The sequence below is a fragment of the Limulus polyphemus genome, unplaced genomic scaffold (assembly GCF_000517525.1).
Source record: "Limulus polyphemus unplaced genomic scaffold, Limulus_polyphemus-2.1.2 Scaffold1182, whole genome shotgun sequence".
Taxonomy (NCBI): domain Eukaryota; kingdom Metazoa; phylum Arthropoda; class Merostomata; order Xiphosura; family Limulidae; genus Limulus; species Limulus polyphemus.
In genome coordinates this window covers 305,822-316,822 of record NW_013666792.1, presented here as the reverse complement: position 1 = coordinate 316,822, position 11,001 = coordinate 305,822, and the positions used below count along the sequence as shown (strand labels likewise).

The window sequence follows — 11,001 nt, the reverse complement described above, 5'->3', positions numbered from 1 at the left end:
GTATGGTAAGGAAAGTAAATTAACTTATTACTACGTCGTCGTACTTACGTTCGTACGGTACGGTTTCCGTTACGTTCGTTTACTACTTATTAGTTACTACACACACACACACACACACACACACACACAAACACATTTTGATAAAACTTATTTATATTGGGCTACAACTGAGAGCATAGGAGCAAAGAACAAAGTATTCTATTCGTTATATATGGCTTAAACAAACATTCTTGATAAATTCTAACTCTGTGGTTGACACTTAAATACTAACACTCCTGATAAAACATTGTAAATCAATAAATTTGTTCAAACGTTCCTCCAATCATTCTTAAATCTCTCTTGGCTTAAAGTTTTTTGCGTAGAAAATTCAAATGTATGTTAAGGAAGAATAAAAATTCATTGTAATCAAGCATTATACTAGTGGGTGTTCATGGAAGTGGTGGGGGAGTTTAGAAAGCTTGGACCAATCAAATCCCAATTGTAGTCTCCCCTGAAAAAAATTAGTCCCCTCATTTTTCAGTATAAACATTATTTCTTTGAAATTACTTAGTTGCATTTATAGTCAGCAATAAAATCCTACTCATAATACAAGATCTCACTGAAAAGTGAAAAGTTTCAAGTATTACTTGAAATAGATTGTTAGATGTTAATTCGCATTTGCTTGACTAAAAGAATGTCTTTCTCACCCTCTAGAAGGATGTAGTTTCCTCCCCGTGAAAAGAGGACTAGACACGCCTCTGCCCTATATTTCTGTACAGCCACTTCACATGCAAGTTGCAGGAGCTAATAACTTATCTCCGACTGATGCTGTATTGAAAACTTCCTTACACTAAAAACGGACTCGTGGCTCATTTGCTAGTTGCGTTTTACCTTTGAGCAAGTTCCGTTGGTGTTCTTGTTATTTTACAAATAGATTCTTCAACTATTACGCTATAAGAATTTACACACATGACAGCAGCAATCAATTGAAACCTTGACAATGAATATTGGAATACATCTTGAGTAAAGCATACTACATATATCAATAATCTAACCTATGCACACTTCTCCTGGGTAGTCGTCATCCGGAGAATTATCCGTGTATTTCTCTCGACATACACATTGAAAGCCACCAGCTTTACTTTTGTCCGGAAGACAGTCTGCATTCTTACTGCAGTAGTTTAGCTCTTCGTACTGGCAAGGGTTGATCCCTGTTGGGAAAAAGTTGAAGATTCATCTTAAAACACAATTCTATCACTATAGGCAACCAGACAACTATCCCTAGAAAACAGTTTTTTTTTAGTTATTTGACGTTAAATGGTTACATAAACACTCGTACTGGCATCTAACCCTCATGGAATTCCACATTTTAAAAAATAAATATAGTATGTGACTTTAAATTTTAATTTCAGGTACACCCAGAATTGATTTTCGTATTTTAATAAAATAAACAACACACTTTGAATTTTTTCTTTATCTTATCAACTTCACTTTTAAGAACATTCACAAATGTTGGTATGTACACGGAAAGTTAAATTTTGTAAATTTATTATGTTTGTTAAAATTAATGCTTTAGCGAGTGCCGAAATATGTAGGAGAAACGCTGATAAGTTTCATAATTCCATCCATGTCAAGTGGACAGTTATCTCCTGAAGCAAACATTATTCATTTCAGATTTAAAATGAAAACTTGTCCACTTTTAATAAACAATATTTATTATCATTACTTTTATAAATCAAGACCACTGCTTACTTTGAGGATATATGGAACTTATTGATTTGATTACACAAGACATGTAGTTCAATTGATAAATAACCAACTTAACAGTAAGCAACAAACAGTTAACCTGAAGAAATACTCAGAAGGATTGCATTTTCAAGGTTCAGAAGCGCCCCTTGCAACAAGTGGATTTTATTGCTAAGCACATCCTCAAGTTCCTGGCCAACAAATTTCTCCAGTTCTTCTGGTGACATATCCTCATGCAGACCTGCCAGGATCATCTGAATGTTTAGCACAACGCTTCCAGCAGAGAAACCGTCGATGATAACATGAGCAACGAGTTTCTGAAGAGAGTCTGACAACTGCACTACTGACCACATCTGAAAGATCCAAATACAGTATTGTGTAGTAGTATTTTAAATAATATAATTTCAATAAAACTTATAACCGCTGATCAACGTTTCTTCAGTTTAGCGATTGATCTTTAATATTACCGATTTTCTTTTAACTGCGAAACGGTCATGGGAACTAAAGATGTTTTGACGAATAAAATATGGGGTTTTGACACATAATATTTAAAAATTCAGATTTAACAGAGAGGCGTTAGACTGACAGAATTTTTTCTTCAAAACTACTTAGTACTACAGGTATCCGATCCCAAATCCGAAATTCTTGGGACCCGAGTAATACCAGATTTCGGAATTTTCCGGTTTTAGGGTCGTTCACCCTGGCATGTACAGATTATATAAATAAAGTATGAAATACATACATACATACATACAAGGTTATTTACAAGACTTTTGGACATTTTCACGATGAGCAAAGGAGTAAAAATTCAATTTAACACAGATAGAGGGCTGCACAACCAAATAGCAGGTTTGAACTGAGACGTATGTACTGTATCGACTCGCCACGCCCCCCCCCCTCCCAGACAAAGCGGCTATGCCAGTAATTAATCTAAAGTTAAGCCTAAAAGAAATTTTGCTTATTAATTTGCATTTACCTATTTGTAAAATACTTTTAGTCCAGTTTTCAGTAATTTAAAGTCGAAAGTGTGCAGCAATAACCAGGAAAAGTCCGGCTACAAGGAATTTTTCCAAACTAATGGAGATTTCACCAGAATAGTCTATTTCTGAAACATTCCGGTTTTTGGGTTGCCGGATTTGGGTTCGTCTACCTAGAGTAGCATAACGTCAAGGTAATACAAATCAGATCCAGTACAATTAGTTTAAGTTGATCTTTACTAATGAGTATTTCTAACAAGGTAGACAGTCAACTAACATTAGGCCTATTCAAGCCTTTTGTTTGTAGTTAACTTCCAAGCTACATAATGGGCTATCTGTGCTGTGCCAACAACGGGTATCAAAAACCCGGTTTTTAGCGTTATAAGCCTTCAGTCTATGCCAGTATGGGGGCTACTAGAATCATGGTACAGAAAAACAAAAACGGTGCTAAACAGCAGCTTCACTGATTAGTTTGTTGAATTTCGTGCAAAGCTTATCGAAGGATATCTGCGCTAATCGGCCCTAATTTTGAAGTTAAACAATAAAGAGGGAGGATATTCAATTAACGCCAACTTTTGGGCTACTTTAGTCGGAGAGAATAGTGATTTGACCCACGGACTCAAAGTGCGGAGCGCGATTTTTTTGGTGGGGGTTAACAGAATGTAAATCACGGACCCTCAGATTCAGTCTGGCACGCTATTGTTATGGCCCTACTAATTAGTCTTTAATATAGCCAACTAAGCATCTTATAATTTTAATAAAGGCTGATACATGGCTATTGTGAACTTTACAAGTTTACTTAATTAGCATGTATTTGAGGTATATTTAAATGTTTTACTGAGTGTTACTTTATAGAAGGTAAAAGAACTTTTAAATGAAGCCAAAAATTCCACCCAATGAAGAAAAAAAAACCTCACGGCTGACGACCAAACTCAGATTGTAAAGAACATTAAATCGTACACATGCACACAATTACAAAGATACAAATATAATTTCAACTACATTCCCCCCTCTCCAAATGACTCAACATTAAAATTTAGGGATCAGTCTCGGAAGTGTACAAAGCACAGTTACCTTCTTGTGCAGCTTTGCGTTAAACAAACTACATTCCAGTATTATAGATTTTTATATACAAGAAACCGATTTTGGGATAAGAGTTTTATTACCGTTTGTTCTGCGTCTCGTTTCTTGCGTTGGTGAACAACTGAAGTAGGATTATCCAGGCCTGTAATGAATTCTTCATTTGGAAACTTTAATGAAGCCATGACCGGAATTTTTTCTGAAAAATAAATTGATTTAACAAGAATTCAGGCATAATCACTTTAAAGAGTTCTACTATTCCTTGCATGGATGGCATAGCAGAATACACTATTGTTACTACCGCGAGAACTAAGGGCATATTGTTGGGGTGGTATGACTGTTTCAGTGTTTCAGAAACAAGAAATTTCCTTTGATTTGTGTTGCTAGTGTTGTGTGTGGTTGACTCGAAAATATAGAAAAAGCTTATGTTTAAAGTGCTCTTAAATTAAACCGTTTTAAGATTTTCTTTATATCATTCAGTTCCTTTGATTTTGAAAGTTTATTGCCAATGGAGGTAATAACTATTTACTCTTAAGAGATACTAAAAAAATGAAATCAGAATGTTTCAAGTTTACAATTAATATTTTGGCAAACTCATGTCCAATACAAAAACTTGCTTTTATTTAGTTAACCCGAAAATGTATTACTTATTACCATAAGAACATGAAAATTAACACTCAAACGTATACCTGTCTTACCTTGGCAAACTGATGTTTCCGGATTCCTAGCAAAAGCCGAGCCACACTCACAAACCGAATGCGTACCTTTAGACACGCACCTCTCCTTCTGAGAAGCATTGCAATGTTGAATTGAGGTGCAAAATCTTTGCAATGAAGACTTTGGTGTTTCTGTTGATGAGGATCTTGAAACACCAAGTGTGCGTTTGTCAGCCATCCGAGTTATTGGTACGTGTGTTACATTAGTTTTTCGAACACCAGTGTAATATTTTAAAGTCAAATTTCCTTTAAAACTTGGTGTTAAGGGTTTTCGTTGGTCAGCAGTTGAAAGCATTCTCTCACTCGTGGATTTAGTTGTTTCCTTAATCATCATTTTACCAAATTTCAAATTTTCTTTTCCGTATGTAGTTGTTTCGTGCATCATTTTTAAAGAAGCTGGATCTCTACTAATATTCTGTTTGATTTTCGTTTTTATTATTGGTTTAGAGGTCACGGCCCATTCGTTACTTCCAGTCGTCATTTTCGTCGCATTCGGGGTGAAAATGTGTTTCTTACTTTCAGATATCGTCCAAGTAGTTTCCGAAGAAATAGAACTCAATGTCAGATTATCCATCCCCTCTCTGCTGGTCTCCAATGTAAAATCATCACTTAACAGACTTTCTCCAGTTACATTAACACTGTCCTCATCTCTTCGGAATATTGGTACATCAAAACCTAATAGGGGCACAACCTTAGTGTTAAGATCTAGTGTTGAATAATTAGCCACAAAAGTACGATCTGGTGATGAAAACTTCTGTGGTGGTTCCGTTTCTGAAACAGAATGTGTGGTTGAATGCAGATTCATCACTATAGTATCTTCTGGTTTATCTTTTCCATAGGTCTCCATTCTCAATAGATCTGTAACTTGGAAGATTTTAGTTCCATTTATTAAGTCTTTAAACTCAGTTGTGTTCAAATTACCAATATCGAATGTTTTTTCACTCCACGATTTGTATGGTGATGGTGGTGAATAAGGTATTTTAGTTATTTCATTTCTAGTCCAAAATGTATCAATTGGTTCTCTTCCAATTCCAACCGAGAACTCACTTAATTCACTTCCAGTCCAAAGTTCGTCACTCGATTCAGCTCCACTTCCAACCCACAAGTCACCACTCGACTCAAACCCACTTCCAATCCACAGACTGTCATTTTGTGTAGTATCACTTTTCCTCAAAAGGCTGATACTTGGTTCACTTGAACTTGCTGCTGAGAGTTTATCACCCAAATCACGTTCACTCAAAAAATCACTTCCTACCTCGAATGTACGATCTGGTGTAAAGCTTTTAGCAATCCCAGGAATAAAGCTACCACTAGAAATAGTTGTAGAATCTACATCCAAATGCATTGTAGAGGTTGTGTTAATATGATTATTTTGCTTGTATTTCGGTTTGATATCAATGATAAGTGAATCACCAAAAAAATCCTTAATTTTGTTCCATACATTTAAGTTATTTTCAGATTCTGCGTTTTCTTTTGTAATTTTCTTTGCTAGTTCTACACTATCTCCAAGTTCTGTTTTATTATGGTCGATATAGGGTGTTGATAAAAATGAGTTTGTGTATGAACGATTATTTTCAGTTGTTACCAGTTTGATAGATTCTTCGATGCCGCTGACCGACTTTGGAGCAAATTCTATGTGATCGATGGATGAAATAGTTGTCGAACTAACATCTTCCTCCACAAAACCAATTTTTCGATCACCTTCTATGAAAGAAGTGCTTTTAGAATCATAATCGATAATCATTACACGAGGAAATAAACTTATATTTTTAGGCTTGTGTGTCACACCCTGGATATACTTTCCGTCAACTTTAAACTTGTTTTCTGAAGTCCCTTTTTTTACTATGATTGTTTTATTGTCTGAAGTGCTTTTTATTACGTTGGTTTCAACACCTGAATCGACATTTTTTTCGTAAAAACCAGACTTACGTTGTTTCTTAGTTTCTGAGAAGCTTTCTTTGTTGTTCTTTTTTTTAGCTTGAGCATCGACAGCAGTAATATTTTTTATGTTATTTAAAATCAAAACTTCTTTCAGGTTGGAGTTTGATGGAATGTATTGCGAGATTGTATTTACTCCTCCAGCTATAACATTTCCATATATGGCGGAGTTATTCAAAACAACAACAATGATATAGTTGTTCTTCATATTCCCAACAGTACGCATCAGTAAGTTTTGAAGTTCTGAGGCACATGTCGATAATGTTGAACATGATATATTAATCGAACTCTTGGGTGTAGAGGTAGAAAATGACGTTTTGGTATCTGTAGTAACAATCTTCAATTCTACAGGAGGAATGGTATCTACGAAATCAGAAGAAAGAGGAGATGAAGAGAAAATAGTTTGAATTTCTTCCGATTTTGGATCGAACTTTTCATGAGATGGTTTGGTGGAAGTAACTTTTGGAGATTCCGGATTCGGTGTAAAAATAATCCTTGCAAGCAGGGATGCATTCTTTATTTTCTCCGGTATTTTATCGCTGACACTAGAACTCGTGAAGAGCGAAATTTCTTCTCTACTGGCCATGGAAAAGTTGCTCATTGGTGGGATTGCGAGACTTTTTTCAAGCCCTTCATCTATTACAGACCTGTCAAAAGAAGAAAGAGTTCTTATATCCACTAATAACTCACCGCTGGTGATGGGGCTACTAAACGAGGAAGATGTCTTTACTTCAACTTCTGTAGCGAGAGGAGTGCTAGGAAAAGGAGTTGCTACTTTCTCCACAGTCTTGTCCCCAATATATTCTTTGGTTGAAATTTCAGTAGTACTTTTTGGAACATCCGAAATGGCTGAAGAACCTTCATGTTCAATATCAATCTTTTCAATGTCTATTGAGGACTTGGGACTTTTTGAAAAATTCGTTAACTTAATAATAGGATCCGCGATTAAGAAATTGATAAATTTGGAAGGAATTTCTGTTGTACTAGAAGTTTCAGTTAAGTCAGAGAATCTAGTAGCTTCAGCAAAGAGTTCTTTTGTGGGTGAAATTGTTTCAGTGATCCCCGATAATGTAGAGGAGCTTTTGCCAACGACTTCAGTAGTGTATGGTGTTTGAGGTTTCCCTGAAAAACTAGTTTTTTTAGTTGTTTTAGTAATTCCAGATATGCTAGTAGCTTCAGGAAATGCTATCTCTGAGGAGAGTATAGTGTCAGCAATGCCAGAAAAACTTGTACTTCCAGAAAAAATGTCCGCTGTAGTTAGGGTTTCGACAACTTCAGTAGTTCTTGGGAATTGGATAGAGGTCTCCGAGGGGGTTGAGATTTCATGCATTCCAAAGAAACGTGAGATTTCTGGATTTGTGGTAGTTTTTTCTGTGATCCTAGAAGAAAATGTGGGTTCAGGATGGATTTCTCTTCTGGAAATCACTTCAAGCATATCAGAGTAGCTTTTATCTTTGACAAGTTCTCCTTTGGTAAAAGTCACTTCACTGATGCCAGAAGAACCTGGAAGGTATTTTACTGTGATCTCAGGAGAAATTGCAAGGGACAAGGTATTTGCAATTTCAGTACTCTTTGAAAAACTTGGGGTTTCAGGAAATACATCACTTATTATAGAAGATGTTTCAGTTACTCCAGTGAAACTTGTTTCGTGAAAGAGTTTTCTTGCAGTGGTAGGCGTTTTTAGTGTATCAGAGAAAATTATAGGTTCAAGAAACGCCTCTCTTACAGTAGATGTTTGAGAAGAAGCCTCTTTTGCAGTAGAAGTAGTTTTTGTCATCTCTGAAAGCCTTTTGGTTTCAGGAAGTACCTCGGTTTTAGTAGTCGATTTAGGCACTTCTGAAGAACTTTTGGCTTCAGGAAACATCTTTCTTGCAGTCAAAGCTTCTGCCGTTGAAGTAATTTCAGTTTCGAGAAAGGTTTCTCCTGTAGGAGTATCAGTTATTTCAGTTGCCTCAAAGAAACCCATAGTTTCGAAAGTTGATTTTCTTGTGGTGGGAAGCGTTTCAGAAACATCTTGGGTTTCTTGATCTTCCATTGTAGTTGAAGTGGTAGAAGTCATCCTAGGTAAACGTGTGATTTTAAAAGTTGCTTCTGGGCTGGCAGTTATTTCACTTATCTCAGAACTTTTAGTTACAGGAAAAACTTTTGTGGCAGTTGGTCCTGGAATCTTCATAGGAATTTTCATAGCTCCAGAGAATTTTTCTTTTAAGGTGGGTACTGTGAAAGTGATTTGGGAGAAACTGGAAGATTCAAGTAGCATTTCTGATGTAGTTGAATTTGATGCAACTGTACCAGATGATTCGGTAGTTTCAGAAAGGATTTCACTTGAACTGGGAAGTGTTTCAGTTATCCAAAAGGCACTTGTGGTATTAGTACGAATTTCTTCTGTAGTAGAAACACTTTTGTCAGAACTCCTCAAGATACCTGCAGCTTCAGTAAGAGTATCTTCTGTGATAAAAGGTGATTCTGTTCTCCTCGGCAAATCTGTCATTGATAAAGAGAATTAAATATTCTGTTATTTTGATATTATTCATATTAACGAATGATATGTTTTCGCGCAGAGACTGGCAACCGGAAATACTACACTGGCTTCAAATCAAAGAAATATCGGCATTATATAGACAGGCATTATATCTTTTGCGAACAATCAATGGGAGAGTGGGGTGTGGGACTTCTTACAGAACTGTTTAACCAAACCGTTGACGATGGAAAGAGACGCTAACTGCTTTTAAATCATTTTTATCTATGTATGCAACAAACTACTCGTGTTTCCTACGTATTTCACTCAATTTTTGGTCACTTCTTAGTGTTTTTAACAGAAAAATATTAAAATGTTCCTCGCTGGCAATATTAACCAATATGTGGACCACACCAGCAGTGAGAGTTAAATACAGCCTATCAAAACAGATTGTTTTAAGTTTATTTGCTAATCATCAAGAGTTTTCACGTATGACCTACGTAAAAATAGGAATTATACACGCAACTTAAGTAGGATAAATTGGACCAAGAATTAACATATCAAATGGGTCTTCATTTTCAAGTCTCGCTGATTCGGCTTGGTTATGAAACTAAACAGCACATCTTTACCGTCGTGTGCATCAGGTCCGTACGGAGAATGTTTGAACAAAGGGGGTTGTTCTAATTTGCGAGATCAAAATCTAACATACTGTGCGAGAAGCATGCTGATTGCGCTACAGAGATATGGGAGCATCCGACCACTTCAAGCCAAAAAATGCTAATGCTTCATCAGAAGACTGTAGAGTATGTAGAAAACGTTAATTACCATAAGCAGCTGCGCTATTACTATATAAGCATAATTTTTTCAAATAAAGTCTGAAAGTTATATTTTTGATAATCAGAAAAAGAATCATTTCTGTACTTAATTTAAGTATTATTCGATTTACTGTTTCTTGAATTTAAGCATGTGGAGTTTATGAAATTATTTCATACGTAAGCAGTTATAATTTACCGTGATCAGTTTAGAAAAAAAAAAGAAGGTCATTTAGCGGTTATGCAGCAAAGTAATTATATCTGAAAGATATTAAATAATAAAATTCTCTTAATATTTGGAGTGTTAGTCATCATGCCTTACCTTTTAATATTGAACGAGACTCTGGTTCAATATCTGCTGTCTGAATAATTCTGTCTCTAACAATGAAGGAAGTACTTAAGGCTACATCTTCACAAAAACCGTGTGGACATTTTCCTCTTATATCCGTTGGAGTAGTTTCAAATGCGATACCTTTCGTGGCTGAGGCTGCTTTGGTACTTGAAGTTTCGGAACTTATTGGAGAATCCGTGGTGTCAACAGCGATCCCTGTGGTGGTTGAGGCCGTTTCGGCACTCGTTGACAAACCGGGGGTGTCAGTAGAGATACCTGTTGTGGTTGAGGCCGTTTTCGTGGTGTCAGTATCAATGCCTTTTGTTGTTGAGGCTGTTTCTGCACTCCTTAAGAAACCTTTGGTGTCAGCAGCAACGAATTTCATGGCTGAAGCTGTTTCGGCACTCGTTGATAAACTCGTGGTATCAGTAGTGATGCCTTTTGTGGTTGAGACAGTTTCGGCACTCGTCGAAAAACCAGTGTTAGTTGAGGGCGTTTCGACTTTCGTTGTTGAGGTTGTTTCTGCACTCCTTAAGAAATCTGTGATGGTTAAGAACGTTTTATCACTCTTTGAGAAACCCGTGGTGTCAACAACGCCACCTGTGGTTGTTGAGGCCGTTTCGGCACTTGAGAAACCCGTGGTGTCAGTAGCAAAGCCTTTCATAGTAGAGGCTGTTTCTGCATTCCTTAAGAAATCTTTGGTGTCAGCAGCAACGGCTTTCATGGTTGAAGCTGTTTCGGCTCTCGTTGAGAAACCCGTAGTGTCAATAGCGATGCCTGTGGTAGCTGAGGCCATATCAGCTCTCGCTGAGAAACCCGTGGTGTCAACAGCGATGCCTGTGGTGGTTGAAGGCGTTTCGACACTCGATGAGAAACCCGTGGTGTCAAGAGCGATGCCTGTGGTGGTTGAGACAGTTTCGGCACTCGCCAAAAAACCCATGGTGTCAAGAGCGATGCCTGTGGT

At 36.8% G+C, this 11,001-nt stretch overlaps 1 protein-coding gene across 1 annotated transcript in view; it reads right to left on the bottom strand.

The window, feature by feature from the left end:
• The window catches only part of LOC106462492 (serine-rich adhesin for platelets-like), a gene marked incomplete at its 3' end in the record, with an annotated part of 15,497 nt that extends 4,664 nt beyond the window's left edge, over positions 1-10,833 (bottom strand). The window contains exons 1-5 of the mRNA XM_013922417.1: positions 10,029-10,833; positions 4,481-8,920; positions 3,869-3,981; positions 1,838-2,078; positions 1,035-1,190 (exon numbers count right to left, since the gene is read on the bottom strand). Of these exons, the coding sequence (XP_013777871.1) occupies positions 1,035-1,190; positions 1,838-2,078; positions 3,869-3,981; positions 4,481-8,920; positions 10,029-10,833 (5,755 nt within the window). The remainder of the gene's footprint in view (positions 1-1,034; positions 1,191-1,837; positions 2,079-3,868; positions 3,982-4,480; positions 8,921-10,028) is intronic.
• Between the last annotated feature and the right edge of the window lie 168 nt (positions 10,834-11,001).